Source organism: Procambarus clarkii, chromosome 4 (genome assembly GCF_040958095.1).
Source record: "Procambarus clarkii isolate CNS0578487 chromosome 4, FALCON_Pclarkii_2.0, whole genome shotgun sequence".
Classification (NCBI taxonomy): domain Eukaryota; kingdom Metazoa; phylum Arthropoda; class Malacostraca; order Decapoda; family Cambaridae; genus Procambarus; species Procambarus clarkii.
The window spans coordinates 18,770,702-18,797,394 of NC_091153.1; the positions used below are offsets into that span (position 1 = coordinate 18,770,702).

The 26,693-nt window shown below is 42.0% G+C and overlaps 1 protein-coding gene across 4 annotated transcripts in view; it reads left to right on the forward strand.

The window, feature by feature from the left end:
• LOC123751090 (uncharacterized) overlaps positions 1 to 26,693 on the forward strand; it is a 270,496-nt gene that overhangs the window by 183,052 nt on the left and 60,751 nt on the right. The window contains exon 7 of one of the 4 annotated variants that reach the window (XM_069333102.1): positions 5,285 to 8,065. The exons of 1 other annotated variant lie outside the window; for it this stretch is intronic. In XM_069333102.1, the coding sequence (XP_069189203.1) occupies positions 5,285 to 6,430 (1,146 nt within the window). In that variant the 3' untranslated portion in view covers positions 6,431 to 8,065. Of the gene's footprint in view, positions 1 to 5,284; positions 8,072 to 26,693 lie in introns of those variants that run through there. 2 more of the 4 variants (XM_069333113.1, XM_069333106.1) reach the window with 2 other exon arrangements.

Here is a 26,693-nt window from a genome sequence, read left to right on the forward strand (position 1 = left end):
TTGTGGTATTATCATCTTTTGGCTTTGCCTGAGATGCAAGTTGATTATTGGATGTCTGTGATCTGGATTGAGTGTTGATATCACTACAGAGTGCTGTGTGATGTACACTTTTATGACAATATTGGCAGTTCTGCAACTGAGTATTACATTCACTTGTATCATGCTTCCGTAAACAACGGACGCACCTGTTTAGAGATTTCAGTCAATTGATTTGACTGGCACGGTCTTCATAAACTGTGCATTGATAAATGGCATGTGCTTCTTGACAGAATAAACATTTTGAGGCACTTGCAGCTCCTTTTGTCTTATGAGCTTTATTTTCTACAGTTCTGTTAACTGTGGGGGATATAGCATAAGAGCCAATATTACTCTGTTTCCACTTTGCAGAAGAGGAGTTATGTTGCTTTGATTTTTGACTGCCAGTTTGGACATTTTTGTTTTTGTCCATGGATTCACTTTTAGTGATTTTTTCTTGTGATCTAAGTTTTCCTCGGCTTCGTATTCTTTGTACGTAAGCTCGAAGTCCATCAAAGATTTGGCTCTGTGATAAGATGTTGGTGTTAAAATGAGTGCATAGGCTGTCTATGACCTCATTAGGAAGTTTCATTTGAATGACTAACTTTGTAAGCCACTCTGCATTTCCTACAGGTACATTTGTACTGAGGGCTTTGATGATTGATTCTATAGACAATCGAAATGATTGTAGGGACTCATAACTTTTATTTGGAGAGGGTAAATCCAATAATTTGTATGAGAGACGGGCAATTGCAGTCTCCTTATCACTGTAGTTATCTTTTAACAACTGTAAGGCATGGTCATAATCATCATCTGTTAATGACAAATTAGCAATGACCTGCCTTGCCTCTCCCCGTAACTGGCCTTGCAAATATTGAAACTTCGTCGCTTTTTTGAGAGAAGCGTTGGAGTTTATTATAGAATCAAAGGCTCTCCAGAAGGTATCCCAATCGTCTTCATCCTTGCCCTCAAAATATGGTAAATGTACCTTTGGGAGCTCTGCTGCTTTATGTGTGATAGTAGCATTGCTCTGTTGAGTGGATGAGCTCACATTGGATTGGGTTCCTGCTTGAGATATTTGTTTGATTAAAGGTTCAAGTTGATCTTGGATTTTATCTTCATACATTGTCATTTCAGCAATGATTTCCTGAAGTTCCCTTCAGGTTAAATCTGCAGTAGCCATTTCTGTTAGATAAATCTCTGCATGGCGTTTGATTTGTTTATACTTATCAACAGCTGCTTTTACTCTGGTATTCAGAATTATTAAATCAGGAGATGGTTGTCTAGCTAACTTTTGACATTTGTCAATCAGTTGAGTTAGGTGATTTTGTAGACCATTAAGTGTCCTTCTATTTCCTGTTTCAGGTGCTGGTGGAATACTGTCAGCCATTTTGACCTTTTCTGAGTTTCGGAGATTCCGAGATATTTTCTCTTTTCTGATAAATATGTATGATGTTAATGTATTTTGATAAATGAGCTTTCCTGTCTACTTAGGTAATGATTCCAAAGATCGTCCTTCATTTCCTCCGTGGAATCTGGATGTAGCAGGTGTTCAATTATCAAAGGTACTGACTGTAATAATTTGGTTTGTGATCCGAATGCACGAATACGCAAGTTGGTAAATCCTGTAATAATTTTTTAAAAAGAGTAAATGGCACTATTTTGCAAAGTTATTACAAGATCTGTTACCCTAATAGTTGCTTGATAAAATACAGTAGAATGTCTACTGGTTTTACCTGTAATAGGGTTTGATACAGTTGATTATAGTTAGATTGTAATGAAATGCTCTTACAGTGATAAAAACCCTTTTTTAAGGAATATTATGTAATGAGCAGCTCTGAAATTCAGTTGATTATAGATAATGCTAGATAATACACTTAAATATGTATATATGTTACCACAAGTAAGGTAAATAATGGTATTTTATGATTAAGATGCAGTTGTGTCTTTGACACTGATATAATTAGGTACTGTGGTTTCTTAACACAGACCAATATTAGTATGCTATGAATGCTTATTAGTTAATGGATATGGTGGCTTAAGCCACTGCAAACAATATGTTTACTTAGATATATAGCTATGATAAATATTGGCTGATAGCTAGGTTAGGCTAGAATATGTAAAAATTATTCCAATGCAAACTCAAGAAGTTTCTTATGTATTTGCTGGAATGATATTTGGTAAACGAATGACCATAAATATCTAGGTTCGAAGGACCATTAATGTGGGAAAAACCTGCTGGGATTGATATAAGAGGAGACTACTAGAGACTTGAACTGAACTAAATTAAAAAATTATTGTCTGCAAATTAATTCCTAGAATCACTAGCTAGGGTCGTAAATCCTAGCTCCTCTTTTCCTAATGACAGATTGTGGGCTGTAAGGGACAGGTGGGGTGAATGAATTAGTTGATAGAAGTTCCAGTCCACCTGTAGACAGGGATCTCACATCAGCTTGTATATTATAAAAGGATAAGATTTGATAAATTCAGTTATATGACTGAACACTGGCTCTGTTTAAATCAGAGATTTAAACATACATAGTCTAACCTAGCACCATAACTATTAACAGCTAATAGGTTCTTATACTATAAACAACAAATTCAATTGTAAAAGTATAATAAATGACTTTAAATGTAGTCTAAGCACTTAACTAAGTACTAGAAATTATTCAATTAAATGAACTTGTATGATAACTTATAAAATAACTAAGCAAGCAATTGTTAACTTAATTTATATATTCAAATATAAATGCAGACATATTTATATTCAATTTATATGATTATGTAGTCAGCTTGACTGAATCCTTTTCCACACAATGGACACTCATGAGACTTTATTTACGCATTGCGACTGAATCCTTTTCTGACACAACTAGACACTCATGAGGTCTAGTGCCTGGATAAGGACCTGCTGCTCTTCTACATTATTAATAAACTTAGTGAAATGTGAGGCTTTGCCTCGCTTTTTAACCGACAGACAGATATATAGGATATTATTAAAGTCACACAAGCATACAATTGGCCAATCATATACCAAAATAACCTTCAATATACTTCTCTGCCAGTCGGGGTGCCTGTCTGACAAGGTGCCAGACTGATTAACTCTCTCTTGTTGAGTTTAGGCACGATATTTTGTCACAGTGTTGCTGTATGATGTACTGGTAGCGTTGCTACGTGATTGACCCTGCAGTTGCAGAAGAATGATAGTTGATGAATATTAAGAATGGAGGTGGTGGAAACCGAGTCACTGTAAGCTCCACTATACACTCCTATTTTATATAAATGATCTAGGATTTTCCTTGTAGATATTGTCCAGATACTCCCCCAGTTCTAGAGAGTGTTCACTGGTGATAAAGATATTAGATAAGGTGTCCTTGAGCTGGTAATGTTCGCTAAGGATCCGTCACACTTGTTCACAGTTGTCAACACACGTGTGGTCCTCGTGGGCTCTCGTGGGCGCTTCTTCCCCGATCCCCTCCCATGCTCCCAGAGCACGGAAGTCTTCTATGGATATTGATTGATTATTTTTACAGTCTAGACTTATGATTGAGATAACATGTAATTATAATATAATTTGATATAGGATTTAAAGCTTATAAGTAGTACTTGATAGTACCACTGATTCTTATTAAGGATTCGATTTTATCCCTACTGGATATTGAATCAATGTTCCAATAATTTTTTAATTAAAAAATTCCTTCTAGAAGCTTCTGGATCCATAAGAGATCATGCACAAAGTCACGTAGGCATCTATAGGGCCCTATGCGTACGGGATCCAAGTGACATTATCTTCTAGGATCAAGTTGTATAATGAATCTATAATGATTCTGATATGATTTTAGATATGATTTTGGTATGATACAGAAATTATACATTTCTTAGATGATAATTTGATATGGTGGGTAAAAATTTCCCACAGCACACAGGACAGTTTGCCTTTAAATATTTACATGGTAACCACTTATTTGCTGTTGGTAAAAGTTTATTGGTTCCTATTGTGGCCGCCCAGCACGTCCAGACACGGAGTGGTGATGTACCAGTTATGGTCTTCATCTTCTTACTAAGACCCTAGATGGGAAACAAGGGACGCAGGATAATTTGTTATTGTTAATGAGGGATGATTACTGGAGGCTTGAGGAAGCTAATGTGAGTGCAATGTTGGCATGGGAGTTTACACTTTTGTGATAGGCCTAAAACAACCCTGGTTGTGGTGTACAATATCAATGAAACAACCCTAGGTATGGTGTGCAGTTTAAGGGTTAATAATCCTCCACAGGTAGATAGACCTTAATACCAAAAACACTGGCATACTAGACCACTAGCCCTTACCAGCAATAGCGGGAACTCAACCCTATTAACACAAGTGGGTCAGAGTTTCCTATATTGTTTCTTAGTGAAAACGTTTCATCGACATATTTATACTAATTTGGACATTCTGTATGTTACATTTAAGCAGCAGTGTCATGTTTATACAGGTGTGATGAACCTCAATAATATTCCAGCATAAGACTGATGAGAGGCCTTCAAGAGGCTGCAAATGAATTTTGTAAATTAGTAATCATAGTCCTGTGATCAGGTCATTCAAATGGAGAAGCTGTAATGTGAATATATTTACCGGTCATAATTTCAGATTCCTCAAGCGAACGAATCATCTAAAAAAAACTGGAACATTTTGAAAACTGAAAATGATTCAGGAAAATGATTATGTAACACATTACTGCGTTTTATTGATGAAGTGAAGTTTGGAAGCGCTTTAGAGCCCATTAGGTCTTCAAGCGCTAGACCTTATGAGCTCAATTCACCTTTATTATTTAGGTTAGTTAACAAATGCTTGTAATAGCTTTATCCACTTAAGGTTATCTAACAAATAACTTTATAGCTTTATCCACTTAAGGTTAAGTAACAAATGACTTTAAAGCTTTATCCACTTAAGGTTAAGTAACAAATGACTTAATAGTTAAGATCGACAGACATTGGGGTTAGGTTTATCCAACAGTGTCATTTTGATGAGACACTGTCCCTAGCGTTAATTTGCACTACTATTTTGGTTAACTAATGGAGGTCAATGGGTTAATTAGTGAAAGGCTGGTCTAATTATTTCCTTAAATTTTTGTGGTTCATTATGTTATATTAAGCAACTCAGGCTCCTTAATAAAACAATTTTTTCTAGAATAATTGATACATCGCTCTATTATCTGGATTACCTTACTTAAGCCTTTGTTTCATATGGCTGTATATCTGAACAAATTATTGTTACTTTATCTCTCAGGTTGTTGAAGGGTCAGATCCACTTAAGGAAACACAGTCACTGATAAACATACCAACAAATTTGACCGATGGACCTCTGTGGCGAGTTCGACTTTTATCATCTACCCCTGAAGCCCTTCCTCCTCGGCCAGAGATAAACAAAAAATTCCCTTTTCGGAACACAGTGATATTTGAGTGCCAACATGCAGCAATTGATGGTGCTGATATCATGATGATTATTGGTTGGTTCCATAAAATCATTGATGACATGCTCAGCGGAAAGCCCATTGATGATTCGCAATTGGGTCAACTTGCAGACCACAGTCACACATCAGAAATAACCCAACAAATAAAATCGGCTCTTGAAAATGATCCTGAACGGTTGAGCTCATTACTTAAACTTAAAAAACAAGAGCCGGCCACTTCTGTCCTCATTGAAGCTTTCGGAGCCCCAGAACCATCTCAGGCACAGACAAAATACTTGGAAAATGTTTTTCTGAATATCTCAGACGTTGATAAGTTTCATGCCAAGTGTCAGTCTGAAAATATATCGTTCAATGCTGGATTTACAAGTATAATTAACACGGCTCTAGTTGAGGTAGTAAGGGAGGCCGGCTTGACACGAGACGCCTACAATATTAGGAGTCGTGTTCCCATTGATATGCGTCGTTACATGAAAGGTTACTCCAAGACCTGCTTTTTAGGTTTCCATGGTGCTCCAATGTATCAGAGCATTTCAACACCTTACAATGTTAAAGATCATTTCTGGATGTATGCAAAGCAGTATCATATTCAGTTTCAGAATAACGTGAAGAAAAAATCATTTATTGAAGATATGATCATTGAGAGAATGCTTCGGCCAGCTGATTTTTCTCCTGAGAAATTCTTTGCAAATCCACAACCTATTACGAGAGACTATTTGTTTACAAATATGGTTACACATCTTTTCAGAATATACGGAGTAGGTAAACATGTTCAGCTAACAGATCTTAAAAGTTATGTAAATATTCATGCTCTTAACGTTACATTCATCTGCGCCTTACTCAAAATATGTGAAGAGGTCCGGTTTGATGTCTGGTACTCGTCACGGGGATTAACAAGAAATACAGCACAAAACATTGTTGACAAAACTGTTTCAGTCTTCAGTGAAATTTGTGAAAATATATAATGTTTAGATGATAGATCAAGGAATTCCTTCATATGTAAGAAATCCTAGATGTCAAGAGTGGGTCACTTTGGGGCTTAAATAGCCAAATTACATTTCAATATTTACTGTAACATTTCGACGTGTCTGTACTTAGTTATGTGTAATGTAAAATTGGCTCCAGCAAGTCAATGATAGATAGTAAGTGCTCTCAAAACTTAAAGCCTCATTATCCAACCTATCCACCTGTTTTGGTGAGTACTAATAGTAACGATGAGAACATTGTTACATATGCTGATGTACAACGAAATTAGAGAGTAGAAATCTGAACTAATGAGTTGGACAAACCGGAAAATTATTTGTTACTTGTGTTGCTTTGACACACACCCTCATGTGATGACTAGTGTGCATTTGGGGGTTCCAAGAATTATCCTCATGGCTTCATTTCTAATTCTCTCTAAAGCTTTCATCCTATTGCTAGAGAGACTCATAAGGTGCAGGGCAATGTAGTCCAATAGTGACATGATGGACATCATGTAGAACATTCTGGCACTTTTTACATTGATAGAGGTGACTTGATCATTAAGTTTTCCTTAAAATTCATTTCAATTTTAATTTTGATGACCAAATACTCAAAATATCAGCACCCTAACTAAACCAAGGAATAATTCTGGGGGTAATTTTACAAATAAATTTCTTTAAAACATTTCTTATACAGATTTGAAAGAAATAGTTTTTCTTTCGAATTAATTTTTTCTTTCGATTAATTTATCATCATTGATTTGGAACATTCTTTAATTTGTTAAAAATCATCTAACTAAAGATCATCTAAATCCATCGAACTAGTCAAATGCGAATAAGAAATAGTACCAAAGATTGGGGACAAAATTTTAGTGAGCCACTTAGAAAGCTCAAAGATAATGGGGCCCACAAAACTTATAATAGGCCTTGTGGTATAATTAGGCTTATGAGTCTTGATTAAATGGAATGATAATAACTATTGTATACAATTTGTGTGGATCCCTTCCCATGCTGGTGGAAAACATGACTTTGTAGATCGATTGGATAATGAGGCTTGCAGGAAAGAAAATATTGATTATGACTATGGACTATCTAATGCAATTATTAGAAGCATACAAATTAAAGAAATTAATTCAGATTTAGAAGAACTAAGAAATGCCCAGAGACCTAAAAGCTGCAGTATTAAAAGCTATGTCAAGTTTTGTAATAATAGGTATTTGTATGTCAGCACAGTAACCGGACCAGGCAATGTGATGTAGTCATTACCCGAATTCGCCTTGGCAATAAGCACATCTGGCAGGTTACTGTGGCAGAGCCACTAACAGAATATTCCGATTGAAAACTCTGTGACAAACCTTCAATGCATTCACTAGAACACTATATTGTTGAATGTGAAACCGTAAAAGAGTTTAGACCTATTGTACCATCAACTGTGTAACTATTTCATTGAATTTGGTGTACTGGACGACATCCTAACAATTTATCCAATATTTGCTTGTCCATTTTAAAGAATGAAAAACAATTATATATATATATATATATATATATATATATATATATATATATATATATATATATATATATATATATATATATATTCTAAAACCTAAGAGGGGTTCCACCCCTGATGCAAATGTAGGGACCCATAGCCTTGGAGAAGAAAATAAAGAGTACTCAGGGATCCTTGTGGATCCTCACTGAACACATTGATATTTTCTTCTCCTACATCCCTATTCTTTTAGTGTGTGTGTATATGTATCTAACTTTATTATTATTATATATATATATATATATATATATATATATATATATATATATATATATATATATATTTATATATATATATATATATATATATATATATATATATATATTATTAAATATGACCGAAAAAGTAAGATTAATAATTCTAACACGAATTTTCTCAATCTTTCGTACATTTCTTTTCACTGTTGGAGGTAAATCAAAAATCAATTCTCCAAAATTAATTTTTATTTCTAGTCTGACGCGACACGAGCGCGTTTCGTAAAACTTATTACATTTTCAAAGACTTTAGTTTACAAATACACAACTGAATAGAACTTACGCATCTCCGATTTTATATCTACATTTGAGTGAGGTGGAAGGGGTGATGTGGCATTAATCAACACAAGACAGAACAAGGGGTGGCATTAATAGGGTATTAATTTCATCAACACAAGACAGAACAAGGGGTGGCATTAATAGGGTATTAATTTCATCAACACAAGACAGAACACGAAACAATGGGTATTGAATAGAATTGTTTGTAGAAAGCCTATTGGTCCATATTTCTTGATGCTTCTATATTGGAGCGGAGTTTTGAGGTGGGTAGAATATAATTGTGCAATAATTGGCTGTTGATTGCTGGTGTTGACTTCTTGATGTGTAGTGCCTCGCAAACGTCAAGCCGCCTGCTATCGCTGTATCTATCGATGATTTCTGTGTTGTTTACTAGGATTTCTCTGGCGATGGTTTGGTTGTGGGAAGAGATTATATGTTCCTTAATGGAGCCCTGTTGCTTATGCATCGTTAAACGCCTAGAAAGAGATGTTGTTGTCTTTCCTATATACTGGGTTTTTTGGAGCTTACAGTCCCGAAGAGGGCATTTGAAGGCATAGACGATGTTAGTCTCTTTTAAAGCGTTCTGTTTTGTGTCTGGAGAGTTTCTCATGAGTAGGCTGGCCGTTTTTCTGGTTTTATAGTAAATCGTCAGTTGTATCCTCTGATTTTTGTCTGTAGGGATAACGTTTCTATTAACAATATCTTTCAGGACCCTTTCCTTCGTTTTATGAGCTGTGGAAAAGAAGTTCCTGTAAAATAGTCTAATAGGGGGTATAGGTGTTGTGTTAGTTGTCTCTTCAGAGGTTGCATGGCTTTTCACTTTCCTTCTTATGATGTCTTCGACGAAACCATTGGAGAAGCCGTTGTTGACTAGGACCTGCCTTACCCTACAGAGTTCTTCGTCGACTTGCTTCCATTCTGAGCTGTGGCTGAGAGCACGGTCGACATATGCGTTAACAACACTCCTCTTGTACCTGTCTGTTGGAAATAGTAGAGTTGGAAATTCTGTTGGACGACATATTCGACCTCGAGACACAAAAGAAGGTCACTACCAAAGATACCTTACAAGCAGAACTTATTGCAGAAGGAGGAAAGAATCGAGGCAATTACAGAAGCACCATACTGTCCCCCGAGCTTAAAGCGGCAGCTAAAAGCCTTCGTGAGAACAAGGAGATAGTTGTCAGGAGAGGTGACAAGTCGCCAATATATGTCATTCTTAAAAAAGACGAATATCTGGCGAAAATGAACATCATACTCTCTGACCAAACTAAGTTCCAAAGGGTAACGAAGGACACTACAGCCGAATTCAAAGCAAAGGTCAACAAACTGATCGAAACTGTGAACGCAAAGAAATCCGGACTCCACCTGCCAAAGATCATTGGGGAATATAAACCTGGATATGCGTATGGAAATGTCAAGACACACAAGCCTGGAAACCCACTTCGGCCAATCATTAGCCAGATACCCACACCCACGTACAGACTGGCGAAGCGACTCAACGGCCTGCTGACTCCTTATGTTCCTTGCGCCTTCAGCCTGAAGTCTCCAAAGGAATATGTTGACTTACTGCGGGGCACACGGGCCACAGGGATAAGAGCCTCGTTGGACGTAGAATCGCTGTTTACCAACGTACCTGTGGACGAGACAATCGGAATGATAGCCGACAGAGTGTATCGTGATCCAGCCTGTACTCCTCTTGACATACCAGAAAATATTCTGAGGAAACTACTCCAAGCTTGTACTAAAGAGGCACCCTTCTTGAGCCCGGATGGGCACATGTATAAGCAAGTAGATGGGGTCGCCATGGGTTCTCCCCTAGGTGTCCTGTTTGCAAACTTCTACATGGGTACCATCGAGCAAAAAGTCTTAGTCGACATGAACTTAAAACCGGCCATATACTGCAGGTATGTTGACGACATTTTTACACAGGTACCTGATGTCAGACATCTGCAGGAGCTGAAGGAGGCATTTGAGCAGAGTTCTGTGCTGCGTTTCACTTACGAGATGGAAAAGGATGGGAAGCTGCCCTTTCTAGATGTAACAGTCATGGAACAGAGCGGAGGTTTCCACACTGCAGTCTACACTAAGGAAACGAACATAGGACCGTGCCTAAATGCCAACAGCGACTGCCCAGACAGGTACAAGAGGAGTGTTGTTAACGCATATGTCGACCGTGCTCTCAGCCACAGCTCAGAATGGAAGCAAGTCAACGAAGAACTCTGTAGGGTAAGGCAGGTCCTAGTCAACAACGGCTTCTCCAATGGTTTCGTCGAAGACATCATAAGAAGGAAAGTGAAAAGCCATGCAACCTCTGAAGAGACAACTAACACAACACCTATACCCCCTATTAGACTATTTTACAGGAACTTCTTTTCCACAGCTCATAAAACGGAGGAAAGGGTCCTGAAAGATATTGTTAATTGAAACGTTATCCCTACAGACAAAAATCAGAGGATACAACTGACGATTTACTATAAAACCAGAAAAACGGCCAGCCTACTCATGAGAAACTCTCCAGACACAAAACAGAACGCTTTAAAAGAGACTAACGTCGTCTATGCCTTCAAATGCCCTCTTGGGGACTGTAAGCTCCAAAAAACCCAGTATATAGGCAAGACAACAACATCTCTTTCTAGGCGTTTAATGATGCATAAGCAACAGGGCTCCATTAAGGAACATATAATCTCTTCCCACAACCAAACCATCGCCAGAGAAATCCTAGTAAACAACACAGAAATCATCGATAGATACAGCGATAGCAGGCGGCTTGACGTTTGCGAGGCACTACACATCAAGAAGTCAACACCAGCAATCAACAGCCAATTATTGCACAACTATATTCTACCCACCTCAAGACTCTGCTCCAATATAGAAGCATCAAGAAATATGGACCAATAGGCTTTCTACAAACACTTCTATTCAATACCCATTGTTTCGTGTTCTGTCTTGTGTTGATGAAATTAATACCCTATTAATGCCACCCCTTGTTTTGTCTTGTGTTGATGAAATTAATACCCTATTAATGCCACCCCTTGTTCTGTCTTGTGTTGATTAATGCCACATCACCCCTTCCACCTCACTCAAATGTAGATATAAAATCGGAGATGCGTAAGTTCTATTCAGTTGTGTATTTGTAAACTAAAGTCTTTGAAAATGTAATAAGTTTTACGAAACGCGCTCGTGTCGCGTCAGACTAGAAATAAAAATTAATTTTGGAGAATTGATTTTTGATTTACCTCCAACAGTGAAAAGAAATGTACGAAAGATTGAGAAAATTCGTGTTAGAATTATTAATCTTACTTTTTCGGTCATATTTAATAATATATGTCTACAGGAAAGACTGCTACCAAAATATACTAATATATATATATATATATATATATATATATATATATATATATATATATATATATATATATATACATATATATAACACTGATCCAAGTATGCAGAATGACCACATGTGTAAAATAGAGAATGCTTAATGCGTTTTCGGGTAATTCGCCTTCATCAGAGCAAAGTAGAATGAATCTACTACTTCATTCTACTTTGCTCTGATGAAGGCGAGTTAGCCGAAAACGCGTTAAGCATTCTTTTTTTTTCACATGTGGTTATTCTGCATATATATATATATATATATACTATATATATATATATATAGTATATATATATACATCTCTTATATATATATATATATATATATATATATATATATATATATATATATATATATATATATATATATATATATATATATATATATATATATATATATATACTGTATATATATGTATATATATATATATATATATATATATATATATATATATATATATATATATATATATATATATATATATATATATATATATATGTCGTACCTAGTAGCCAGAACGCACTTCTCAGCCTACTATGCAAGGCCCGATTTGGCTAATAAGCCAAGTTGTCATGAATTAATTGCTTTTCGACTACCTAACCTACCTAACCTAACCTAACTATTTCGGCTACCTAACCTAACCTAACCTATAAAGATAGGTTAGGGTAGGTTAGGTAGGGCTGGTTAGGTTCGATCATATATCTACATTAATTTTAACTCCAATAAAAAAAAATTGACCTCATACATAATGAAATGGGTAGCTTTATCATTTCATAAGAAAACAATTAGAGAAAATATATTAATTCAGGAAAACTTGGGTTATTAGGCAAATCGGGCCTTGCATAGTAGGCCAAGAAGTGCATTCTGGCTACTAGGTACGACATATATATATATATATATATATATATATATATATATATATATATATATATATATATATATATATATATATATATATATTATTTTAAGCTGCATCTCTTATGAACCCATCCATACTCTTGTGTGGCAGTGCACAAAAGAAACTTGATTTTACATATTCATACATTAAAACATTGATTTTAACCAAGATATACATGTACTTCATCATACAGTTTAGACCTATTGTCTTGTGGATGACCCTTTGTTCTGTGTGACAGTGAATACCAGCATTATCCTCACTTTAATAAGACTTAATTGAAATCCTCCGATTAGGCAAAATTGGAATTAAATTTTGTCAATAAAGATATTAATAATAATATAATGAGTCTTGATCAAGCAATTAAGATACAGCAAGAATGAAGATGAGGTTGTACACTGGATAAGATGATCGTTGTGACTTCTTATTTCTACATACGTTTATTGTACAATTGGGATGTGTAAAAAAAAAGTAGGGTGGGGAGGAAATTCGTGTATTACTTATTTTTCTTTAGACTCATTATTGTGAGTGTCATTATGGTTAGCGGTATATATGAAAACTGTCTTTTTATTTTATCAATTTTATCTATGATTCTGCAAAAGATTTTTTCACCTATATTGCCGGAATAATCCATTTCTCGTATTAGAAATGTAATAAGATTGATTTCAGTTATGATGCTGAAACTCCCAAACATATGTTAAAGAATTGAGCAGCTCACTACTACCTTCTGTGTAAGGGTGATGCGAGATCCAACATCACCCTTACTACTTGTCTAGTAGTAAGCAGTAGTCAGAGAAAAACTGACTAATGCTGTTTGTTGGGAGAAAAGTGTTGCAAACGCACTAGCGGGCAACCTATATACAAGCTGGTTGAGTAGAAGTGTTGCCAATAAACTGAAACTTCACATTAAACTGTGAAGTGTCTCATTAAACTGAATATTCCTATTGTATGCAACGTATTAGCCAATGTTATTTCTGGAGCTTTGCAATTACTTTATTCACTCTCGTATTCTTGAAGATATCCTCACGGTGTACCCAAAATTTGCCAGTGCAGGCTACTAAACATAGTGTCAATCATGGAAATAACGTGAGACTTGCTAGAATGTTTTATGTATCATTTATACGCTCTGTGATTGACTACAATGCTCCACAACTCACACTGTATACAGACAAAGAGCTGAAATCTCTTGAAACCTTGCAAAATGAAGCTATGCGTCTCATCCTTGGGGCTCCAAAGTCCACAAGAATAGTTAATTTGAGAGCAGAGTTAAAATTACCTACCATAAGTGAGAGAATTTTGTCTATTAGCACAGTTTTCGGCGTGAAGGCATTGAGTAGATCTAGGCAACATATGAAGTTTCAAGCTAAACTTTTTAATATGCTGCGCTCACCTGACGTCTATAGAAGAAGAACGAAATCTGATTTTGTATTTTGGTTCTACAAGGTAGCCAACTGCATCAAAATATTAAATATGTACCCAACTCAATTAATGATTAATCAACCAGTTAATCCATGGGATAACTGGGCTCTATCAGTTGATTTTGTAAATGCGCCCAAGAAAGATCGTGTACATTCTACATTGTTAAAACAGTTAACACTGAAAAGCATCACTGAGATTACTCAGAGTATGGGTAACGATGTGTATCAGTGCTATACCGACGGTTCTGTAGAAGAAGGTGGACGATGTACCGGATGTGCATGTAATATATTTGAACAATCTTCTCTCGTACATAAAGCAATGAAGCGTGTCAATGATTGGGCAAGTACAACTCAAACCGAACTTGCAGGTATATACCTTGTCACTGAATTTTTAAAAGACAAAGGCAGTGTACTTATATACTGTGACTCACAGAGTGCACTCCTGGCATTGAACGCACATAGTTGTGACACCCATAAAATAGTCAGTGATATTCGAATGGATGTTTTAGCTGCTAAAGAAAACAGATTTGAAATTAAATTCCTATGGATACCATCACATGTTGGCATCTCAAGGCATGACACTGTTGATATGCTTGCAAAGACAGCCTGTAGAAAACCAGTGGTAGAAATTTATGTGTGTTTCATTAGCAGTGACAAAGAGAATACTTAAACAAATATCTAATGAAAATCTCATCGACCTAACAAATTCACAAAGACCTGAAAGTTGTAGCATTAAATATTATGATAGATATCGTGAGGAGAGACATTCACATATGGGACTAATAGAACAAGAACCCGGCAATGTGATGTTATAGTGGCCAGAATACGCCGGGTATATAGACGTATCTGGCAGCTTTCTCAAAACCCAAATGTCGAGTACACAATGTGTCAACTTTGTGAAAGATGCACTCTCTTGAACATTATATTGTAGAATGTCCCATATTGACTGACTTTCGCCCCCCTGGGCTAAAGTATGCTGAGCTCTGTAATTACTATATGAGTACTGGAACACTTGATGATATATTGGACTTGTACCAAAGATTGACCATGTAATGTATCAATTATACAATGTATGTATGTGATGTAACTTTATAACCTGAGCTTGTAAAAGCTCCTTAATCACCTTCAGTGATTAAGTGCTTAATTGCACACTAGTTTCTCTGTCAGCTATCTCACCCTGTCAGACTAAAAGAGACACATGTATGTGAATGCATGTGTGTGTATATATATATATGTATATTGTGACGGTGTTCCCCCCTTATATTTCTCCCACGCCTGCTGTAAGAGTCATGTCCACTTTACCCGAGCGTTCTCTACGTCGCGGGCATCAGTTTGATATATGTGGGAAAGTGTAGTGTTCTCGAGGTGGCGAGAAATTTGTAAAAGAAGAGTATTTTGGCCTGTGGTGTAGGCCCATTAGGGAACCAATATGGCGCTGGCCCCTCCATTTTGCCGCCAAAACCGTGTGACGTCAGTGGCACCAGATTGGTCACCAACAGCGACGTGGCACAGGGAGCCAATGGTAACCTAGGAGGAGCAAGGACCCCCGGAGGACAGAACACGGAGACGACTCGTTTATTTTGGGACGTTGATTGGGTTCCTGGAGGACACATCAGTGTGTGTGTGGGGGCGTTCCTTATACGAGGCGAGAGCCTGGACCAGGAGCTACAATTCGACTCTCACCAGAGGATAGGTGGAAGTAGGTGATTCTAGTTTCCCTCCCAATTCCCCTTTAGTCAGCTATATATTTAGTCAGAGTATCTTTCATGTCGTGAGCAAGGCTCACTTATGTCTATGTCACAGTAAGGCACAGTAGTGCAGAATGAGGCTGTACAAAGCTCTCACGTTATTTATATACATGTGGTGTGTGCAGGCACCTGGAATGATTGAAGAATTTACTGTGTCGATAATTTCTTTCATGTGACTTTACTATGATAACTTAGAGAGAGAATATATATATAAGTGTACCAGTTATTGGTGTTAGGCTATGTGCCCAGTATTTATATTATTACTATTATTGATATTTATGATTTATCTATATATATATACATACTTGTGGTTTGAATAATTTTTCATGTGTGCAGTGATCAATTGAATATTCGCCTACGAAAGGAGTTACTGGGAACTCCAGTACTATATCTTGTTGCATTCGTTATCATTATATGAAGTACAGTGTGTTATGCCATGATAGTGAATTATTATGTTCATTAATGTAGAAATGTTTGATTGACCTCAAGATCAGTGCAGTGAATCATTTGTGTTCTATTGCCATTGTTGCAAATATTGTGTTGTTTGAACATTTAGCAACTCTTGAGAATTTAAAGAAATAGGTGCCTAACGCCAGCAAACAAGTGCAGTAAGAGATCACGCAGTGAGGGGGGAGTCGCCCAGCTGATTTTGACATTGACGTGAGGGGGAGCATTGCCATCTTGGTGTGTTCCTGATTATATGTGGAGAGCGAGCGACTTTTGCACGTACTAGCTGTTTGCTTGTTGATATAAGAATATGATGTCTTGAGTTTTAAGTAAAATACAAAATACCTTGGCGTTTGTATCATCCCCTCCATATTTCTTGTGGCTATATAATACTTGAAAGGAGATAGAGTGATAGAAATAAATACCTGCCTGATATCAGATCTATTGAGTGTGCTCTTGCCACTGTTACCACCATTCCACAATTCCACTGACGTGTTACTGGACACGGGAAACACCAGTTGGCGACCTTGTGGTTAGTAGTAGAGCCCTTGTCGGGGCGGGCACACGGTTTAGAGAGCAAACTGTGTTCTCACTCATCTCTGGTTAAAGAGGCTGGCCGGGGATCGACTGGGATACTCTCCGGGCATACAGTGGCGCCGCGAGGATTGAGTGAAGACCCGCAGGGCTACGGTGAGTGACCTTGTGTACACTGTGATATAGTAAGAAAGAGGGAACCCCGACATTGGCGACCTCGCCAGGATAACGATCAAGATAAAGGTTGTAATTGTGGTACTTTACAGTGGTATTAGGTATCAGGTACAGGTTATCACTCATATCACAAGATGGAGGATGATAAGGTAACAAGGTTCATTGACACTAGAGATGAGCAGGTGCTGGAGGAGTGCACCAAGGCACAGCTGCAATCGATAGCCGACCACTTTGGGATAAAATTGAGATCTTCCAAAGTGGGAGAAAGAAGACTGAAGATCATGGCACAGCTCAGTTCACGAGATGAAGCTTTGGGGGAGGAATGGCCACAAACACCTGCCAGTATGGGAGAACATCTGAGCATTGGTGGAAGCAGCAGGGGATCCAGCGGCAGCAGGCACAGAATCAAACTGGAAATATTGAAGCTGCAGCTGGAAGCGCAGCTGAAGCGGGAAGAACAGGAACGAGAGGCACAGCTGAGAAGGGAAGAACGAGAGGCACAGCTGCGCAAGGAAGAGCGAGAAACAGAGGCACAGCTGCGCAGAGAAGAGCGAGAGGCACAGCTGCGCAGAGAAGAAGCGCAAATGAAACGTGAGGAGCGGGAAGCACAGCTGAAGCGTGAACATAAGGCACAGCTGAGACGAGAGGAGCGAGAGCTAGAAGCTAGGCTGAAACAGCAGGAGGTGCAAGCTAACAAAGAGGTGTAGCTGAAGCTAGCTGAACTAGGGCTAGCTCCACCTGCGCCGCCACAGCAGGAAGACCGCCGAGTGAGGGAGCGAGATCTGCCGGCCTTTGTACCAAACGAAGCTGAAGGTTTCTTCGACCACTTCGAGAGGGTCGCTACCTTGAAGAAGTGGCCGAGGGCGGAGCTGGTTCAGAGTAGGCTCACTGGTGAAGCTCGTGAAGCCTACAACATGCTCGACCTCAGGGAGTGCACCAACTACGATGCTGTAAAGAGAGCTGTGCTCCATTCTTTCAAGCTAACGCCGGAATGTTACAGGAAGAGATTCAGGTAATGTACCTGTGCGCCAGGAAAATCTTATGCGAAGACGGCGAGGGACATGGAGAGAACGTTCCTGAAGTGGCTGGAGTCTGAAGAAGCGAAGTCGGCTGAGGATGTCAAGAGGCTTATGGTCATGGAGAAGTTTATGTCCGTGCTCTCACCTGAGATCAGAGTTAGAGTAAAGGAGGCGGACATAAGGGACCTAAGGGCCGCGGCCGACAGAGCTGACATGCTGGAAGAAGCCTTACGACCACGTCGAGAGGGAGAGCACCGACCGCCAGTATACTCCGAATATGGGAGAAGTTATAGAAGGACGGACGGATGGAGGACAGGAGCGAGTTCTCCCAAGTCCCACCTCTCAAGTGGAGACAGCAGAGGATCAAAGAGTGCGGTGGAGCCGGTAAAGAAGTCCCAAACTGAGAGCTCAGGAGCTGTTGCTGCGACGAAGGAGTCGACGGATGGTGCGAGGAAGACACACGGAGCGGCGGCCTCTGGAGGCGTTTGGCGGGGGCGAGCGGTGGTGGATGGTCTCCGACGGGGAAGCTTCGCTGTTTCAATTCTGGGGGATTCGGACACTTCTCGCGGGACTGCAAGCGCCCTAAGCAGCGGGGAAACGTTGCTTTCGTGAGGGTTGAGGACCAGAAGGCCGAGAGGGTGCGGGATGAGCCCGTGCTGAGTGGGGAGAAAAGAGTTCACCCATTCGTGTGTGAGGGAACTGTGAGGATGGGGGACGCAGACCCCATCCCGGTGAAGATATTGAGAGACACTGGGGCAGATTTTACCCTGGTGAGCGAAACCCTGTTCCCCGAGGGTTACGAGAGTACCAGTGTGGGGGTGGCAAGTGTGACCACTGTGGGAGGCCCAGTAAGGATGCCCCTACACCAGGTAACTCTGAATTCTGATTATGGCTGCCAGACCCTAGTGGTGGGAGTCTGTGCATCAATGCCCAAGATGGAGGCACAAGTCATCCTCGGAAATGACGCATGTGGAGGATGTGTCCTCCCTAACCTCATGAAGGGCGAAGAGTGCATGGAGCACTATAAGGAGGAAGGCAGAGTGTTAGACGCCTGTGGGGACGAGAAGGGAATCTCCGCTGTGGCGTTCCCTGTATGCGCTGTGATTCCGAGGCGGTGCGACGGAAACGGAGGGAGTGGATCTGATAGGGCTGAAGAGGAGATGACCGACAGTCTGGAAATCGATCTCCTCTTCATGGAACCTGGAGAACGGATGGAGGGCGAAGGCAGCCCGGATGGTGAGTTACAGGTGACCCTCGCCAGTTCTCTAGGGGTAGACCGCACTCGTCTTGGGGAGTTGCAGCAGATAGAGTTCCCCGAATTGATTCATGAGGCCAAAGGAGGACGTGTTGGTCCTGAGAGAGCAACTCATTTTTACATACAGGACGGCATGCTGATGAGACAGTGGAGGCCTGTGAGGATGGAGGCCGGAGAAGCATCTCTAGGTACGAGACACCAGGTAGTGTTGCCGGCCCAGTGCAGAGCGGCAGTGTTGGATCTGTCGCACTCTGTGGACTCTGCAGGTCACCTGGGGGTGACCAAGACGCTGCGTAAGATCAGGGATCATTTCTACTGGCCAGGTATGGACGTCGATGTGAGGCGTTATTGTAAGACGTGCTTACCCTGCCAGAGGGCAGGGAAGAGCCAACCCGCGATACCAAAGGCCCCGTTAGTCCTTGTTCCCGCATTTGGGCCTGCATTCGAGCGTCTGTTGGTCGATGGGGTGGGACCGTTGCCACGGACGAAACGAGGAAATACCTACCTAATGACAATAATGTGTGCATCGACCAGATTTCCGGAAGCTGTCAAATGCGACGTTTGACGTCGAGAGGAGTATCCGGGCAGCTGCAACGATTTTTCTCTTGGGTGGGAATGCCCAGGGAAATTCAGACGGACTGTGGAAGTATATTCCAGTCCAAGTGGGGGGACGCAACTGTGAGGATGGGGGACGCAGACCCCATCCCGGTGAAGATATTGAGAGACACTGGGGCAGATTTTACCCTGGTGAGCGAAACCCTGTTCCCCGAGGGTTACGAGAGTACCAGTGTGGGGGTGGCAAGTGTGACCACTGTGGGAGGCCCAGTAAGGATGCCCCTACACCAGGTAACTCTGAATTCTGATTATGGCTGCCAGACCCTAGTGGTGGGAGTCTGTGCATCAATGCCCAAGATGGAGGCACAAGTCATCCTCGGAAATGACGCATGTGGAGGATGTGTCCTCCCTAACCTCATGAAGGGCGAAGAGTGCTTGGAGCACTATAAGGAGGAAGGCAGAGTGTTAGACGCCTGTGGGGACGAGAAGGGAATCTCCGCTGTGGCGTTCCCTGTATGCGCTGTGATTCCGAGGCGGTGCGACGGAAACGGAGGGATTGGATCTGATAGGGCTGAAGAGGAGATGACCGACAGTCTGGAAATCGATCTCCTCTTCATGGAACCTGGAGAACGGATGGAGGGCGAAGGCAGCCCGGATGGTGAGTTACAGGTGACCCTCGCCAGTTCTCTAGGGGTAGACCGCACTCGTCTTGGGGAGTTGCAGCAGATAGAGTTCCCCGAATTGATTCATGAGGCCAAAGGAGGACGTGTTGGTCCTGAGAGAGCAACTCATTTTTACATACAGGACGGCATGCTGATGAGACAGTGGAGGCCTGTGAGGATGGAGGCCGGAGAAGCATCTCTAGGTACGAGACACCAGGTAGTGTTGCCGGCCCAGTGCAGAGCGGCAGTGTTGGATCTGTCGCACTCTGTGGACTCTGCAGGTCACCTGGGGGTGACCAAGACGCTGCGTAAGATCAGGGATCATTTCTACTGGCCAGGTATGGACGTCGATGTGAGGCGTTATTGTAAGACGTGCTTACCCTGCCAGAGGGCAGGGAAGAGCCAACCCGCGATACCAAAGGCCCCGTTAGTCCTTGTTCCCGCATTTGGGCCTGCATTCGAGCGTCTGTTGGTCGATGGGGTGGGACCGTTGCCACGGACGAAACGAGGAAATACCTACCTAATGACAATAATGTGTGCATCGACCAGATTTCCGGAAGCTGTCAAATGCGACGTTTGACGTCGAGAGGAGTATCCGGGCAGCTGCAACGATTTTTCTCTTGGGTGGGAATGCCCAGGGAAATTCAGACGGACTGTGGAAGTATATTCCAGTCCAAGTGGTTCAGGCAGACCGTGACAAGTTGGGGAGTGACTCAGATTCGGTCGTCGCCCTACCGACCGCAGTCGCAGGGGGCGTGCGAAAGGTTTCACTCCACCTTGAAGACCGTTCTGAGAGTGTTCTGCACAGAGCACGGGGCTAAGTGGGATGAAGCAGTATACCCTGCGTTGTTTGTCATACGTAACGCAGTGGTAGAATCGTTAGGTTTCTCACCTTTCCAGCTGGTGTATGGACATGAGGTGCGAAGTCCTCCGTCCATGCTGAAGGAACAATGGACACCAGGAGTGACCGTGGGAACAGTCAATGAGTACGTTCAAAACTTCAAGGAGCGTCTCACTCTAGCAAATGAACTAGCTGCAAAACACCTGAAGGAGGCGCAGCGTATAAGATGTCGGAGTGGTAAGACAAGAGAGCTACGCCGAGGGAGTTCCAGGTTGGGTCCCAGGTGATGGTATAGCTGCCGGGTAAGAGTAGAGTGACCAAGTCACGGTTCGAGGGACCGTACCAGGTGCTACGGCGGTTGGGTCCTGTAACGTATGACATCAGTAAGCCGGATAGATCCCGCAAGAAACAGGTGTGTCATGTTGACCGCCTGAAACCTTTCTTCCCTGAGGAAGGAGGAGCCGCCAAGCAGGTCGGAACGTTGACTCGAGACCCCCAGCAGAAGACGATTTTGTGCATGCAGGTGGACCAGGAACTTCCAGAGGAGGAAGGAAAGTGGTCCAGGGCGGACAGCACCCGTCTCTCCAATTCGGAGAGTTTGGCGAAAATCGAGGACAAGCTACAACACCTGGAAGGGCAGCAAAGCACGGACCTGATGAACCTATTAAGGGAGAATCCCCTCTTTATCGACGTGCCCCGACGACACAAGAGTGTAACGCACGAGGTAGAGGTGAGGGACGCCAGGCCCGTCAAGCAGAGCGCTTATAGGGTAAGCCCGGAGAAGCGAGAGCTGATGAGGAAGGAGGTGGAGTATCTCCTTAAGAACGACCTTGCAGAGCCTAGCAGCAGTGAGTGGAGTTCCCCATGCTTGTTAGTGAAGAAAAGCGATGGTACATTCCGCTTTTGTACAGACTACAGAAAGGTGAACTCTATCACTGTGGCAGATTCTCACCCCATGCCAAGGGTGAGCGATTGTATCGACAAGGTGGGCAGTGCAAGGTCGATCTGCTCAAGGGGTACTACCAGATCTCATTGACTCCCGCGGCCAGGAAAATATCAGCTTTCGTAACGCCGGACGGGCTGTACCAATACAAGGTGTTACCCTTTGGAATGAAAAACAGCGGTAGCTGTTTCCAGCGCATGATGAATGAGTTGCTAAGGGGGGCCGAAGGCTGCACAGTATACATCGATGACATCGTCGTGTACGCCGACGATTGGAAGACACACCTGGAAAGACTCAAAGAATTGTTCAGGAGGCTAGAGGAGGCTAACTTGACTGTAAACTTAGCCAAGAGCGAGTTTGGGAAGGCCCACTTAGAGTACCTAGGCTTCGTCATCGGCCAAGGGGAAGTAACCCCTGTAGATCACAAAGTGTCGGCCATTAGGGAATACCCCGTGCCCAGAACGCGTAGAGAGTTGTTAGGGTATCTCGGGATGATAGGATACTATCGCGGGTTCTGCAGGAATTTTTCCACGGTAGAGCATCCCCTGACCGAGCTACTCTCCAAGAATGTGCGATGGAAATGGGGAGAGGCCTGCCAGGAGTCTTTTGAGAAGACCAAGAAACTGTTGACGGAGGCCCCAGTATTAATATCCCCAGATTTCTCAGCCAGATTCATCCTGTACGTGGACGCCAGCGACGTTGGGATAGGGGCCATGTTGGCTCAAGAGAGGAGTGAGGTACATAGGCCGGTAGCTTTCTACTCTAAGAAGTTTGTGAAATACCAGCGGGCCTATAGTACCGTTGAGAAAGAGGCTTTGGCGCTAGTAATGGCCCTGAAGCATTTCGACGTGTACGTGGGAAGAGGGCAAGACCTGTTCTTGTGTTCACAGATCATAACCCTCTAACCTTTTTATACAAAATGAGGAACTCCAACCAACGACTGACGAGGTGGGCATTACTAATGCAGGAGTACTGGCTGGACATCAAGCACATAAGGGGGAAGGACAACGTGGTTGCGGATGCCCTGTCCCGTGTACACTAACCAGACATGACTCTTATTTTAAGGGGAGGTTATCTTGAGGTTATCTTGAGATGATTTCGGGGCTTTTTAGTGTCCCCGCGGCCCGGTCCTCGACCAGGCCTCCACCCCCAGGAAGCAGCCCGTGACAGCTGACTAACACCCAGGTACCTATTTATTGCTAGGTAACAGGGGCATTCAGGGTGAAAGAAACATTGCCCATTTGTTTCTGCCTCGTGCGGGAATCGAACCCGCGCCACAGAATTACGAGTCCTGCGATCTATCCACCAGGCTACGAGGCCCCTAGGCTACGAGGGGAGGGGTATGTGACAGTGTTCCCCCCCTTATATTTCTCCCACGCTCGCTGTAAGAGTCATCTCCACTTTACCTGAGCGTTCTCTACGTCGCAGGCATCAGTTTGATATATGTGGGAAAGTGTAGTGTTCTCGAGGTGGCGAGAAATTTGTAAAAGAGTATTTTGGCCTGTGGTATAGGCCCTTTAGGGAGCCAATATGGCGCTGGCCCCTCCGTTTTGTCGCCAAAACCGTGTGACGTCAGTGGCACCAGATTGGTCACCGACAGCTACGTGGCACAGGGAGCCAATGAAAACCTCCCCTGGCAAATGTGACGTCACAAAGGAGACAGCGGCCGAGTGGACAGCACGCTGGACTTGTGATCCTGTGGTCCTGGGTTCGATCCCAGGCGCTGGCGAGAAACAATGGGCAGAGTTTCTTTCATCCTATGCCCCTGTTACCTAGCAGTAAAATAGGTACCTGGGTGTTAGTCAGCTGTCATGGGCTGCTTCCTGGGGGTGGAGGCCTGGTCGAGGACCGGGCCGCGGGGGACACTAAAGCCCCGAAATCATCTCTAGATAACCTCAAGAAGAAGGTGGGTCCGGTCATCGCGCCGCGGTGGCGCCATCAGTCTGACACGACACGTCAAGGTGGACGGATGTGTGAAGGTTGATCCTGTCAGTTTGACAGTTGTACCCCGATCCCGTGGATCTTACGCGTCACCCGTAGTCTGCAAGTACGCCGAGAGGTCTTCCTTCATTCCATGTGTGGACCGAAGAGGGAATTGACGGAATATTGAGCAACAAGTGCTCGTGGGATGGGTGCTGTGCAGGTGAAGTCTAGGCAGTGTCGTCTGGGATGCCTGATAGCTTCACAGTGACGACGTAGCGGCTGGGCCAATCCATCGGGGAGCAGTGAAAGAAGAAACTAATTGGGAATCCGTACAACTGCAGCCGAGAAGTAGGTTGGCAGCCGTAGTTGGGAGGAGAAGTCGACGACCGGGAGACCGACTCCAACCCTACAAGACGTTGAGGGGGAGCACGGACCCGCGGAGGACAGAACACGGAGACGACTCGTTTATTTTGGGACGTTGATTGGGTTCCTGGAGGACACATCAGTGTATGTGTGGGGGGCGTTCACTACACGAGGCGAAAGCTTGGACCAGGAGCTACAATTCGACTCTCACCGGAGGATAGGTGGAAGTAGGTATTCTAGTTTCCCTCCCAATTCCCCTTTAGTCAGCTATATATTTAGCCAGAGTATCTTTCATGTCGTGAGCAAGGCTCACTTATGTCTATGTCACAATAAGACCCAGTAGTGCAGAGTGAGGCTGTACAAAGCTCTCACGATATTTATATACATGTGGTGTGTGCAGGCACCTGGAATGATTGAAGAATTTACTGTGTCGATAATTTCTTTCATGTGACTTTACTATGATAACTTAGAGAGAGAATATATATATAAGTGTACCAATTATTGGTGTTAGGCTATGTGCCCAGTATTTATATTATTACTATTATTGATATCTATGATTTATCTATATATATACATGCTTGTGTGTTGAATAATTTTTCATGTGTGCAGTGATCAATTGAATATTCGCCTACGAAACGAATTACTGGGAACTCCAGTACTATATCGTGTTGCATTCGTTATCATTATATGAAGTACAGTGTGTTACGCCATGATAGTGAATTATTCTGTTCATTAATGTAGAAATGTTTGATTGAGCTCAAGATCAGTGCAGTGAATCATTTGCGTTCTATTGCCATTGTTGCAAATATTGTGTTGTTTGAACATTTAGCGACTCTTGAGAATTTAAAGAAATAGGCGCCTAACGCCAGCAAACAAGTGCAGTAAGAGATCACGCAGTGAGGGGGGAGTCGCCCAGCTGATTTTGACGTTGACGTGAGGGGGAGCATTGCCATCTTGGTGTGTTCCTGATTATATGTGGAGAGCGAGCGACTTTTGCACGTACTAGCTGTTTGCTTGTTGATATAAGAATATGATGTCTTGAGTTTTAAGTAAAATACAAAATACCTTGGCGTTTGTATCATCCCCTCCATATTTCTTGTGGCTATATAATACTTGAAAGGAGATAGAGTGATAGAAATAAATACCTGCCTGATATCAGCTCTATTGAGTGTGCTCTTGCCACTGTTACAACAATTCCACAATTCCACTGACGTGTTACTGGACACGGGAAACACCAGTTGGCGACCTTGTGGTTAGTAGTAGAGCCCTTGTCGGGGCGGGCAAACGGTTGAGAGAGCAAACTGTGTTCTCACTCATCTCTGGCTAAAGAGGCCGGCCGGGGATCGACTGGGATACTCTCTGGGCATACAATGGCACCACGAGGATTGAGTGAAGACCCGCAGGGCTACGGTGAGTGACCTTGTGTACACAGTGATATAGTAAGAAAGAGGGAACCCCGACAATATGTACGTATATGTGTGTGTGTGTATGTAAATGTATATGTATAAGGTACATACAGAAGCTGATCAGAATTGCATTTCACCTTTGTAAATACACATTAATGACACTTTGAACACTTTATGTAGGGCATACATAAATCTGTGTATCTATGTATTTATGTATGTAGGTTAGTTTAGCATTTTAAAAAGCACCGAATCACCTTCTGTGGTTGATTGGTCAATAAATCCCCGAACTATATGTTTAACAGATCTCAAACTTGTCCACGGAGGACAGAAGAAAATGTATATATGCTGGTTAGTATTGTAAATGTGTGGCCACGTCTGTGGTAGAAAAAAAAATGATATTCCAATAAATCTGTACCCTGAAATACAGGTGTACAGAGACACGTCCGTCAGTAAAAATTGTAAGGGAAACCTAGCACTCTTGAAAGCAACAACACTTGAAACCATTGATTCATTTATAAATAACTTACGGGCTCACGAGCACAATGTTTACGTTGATGGGTCTCTTCTTCTTAATGGTAGGTGCAGTTTGCATGAAGGGTTTATCACATCGATGACTGCACGAGTG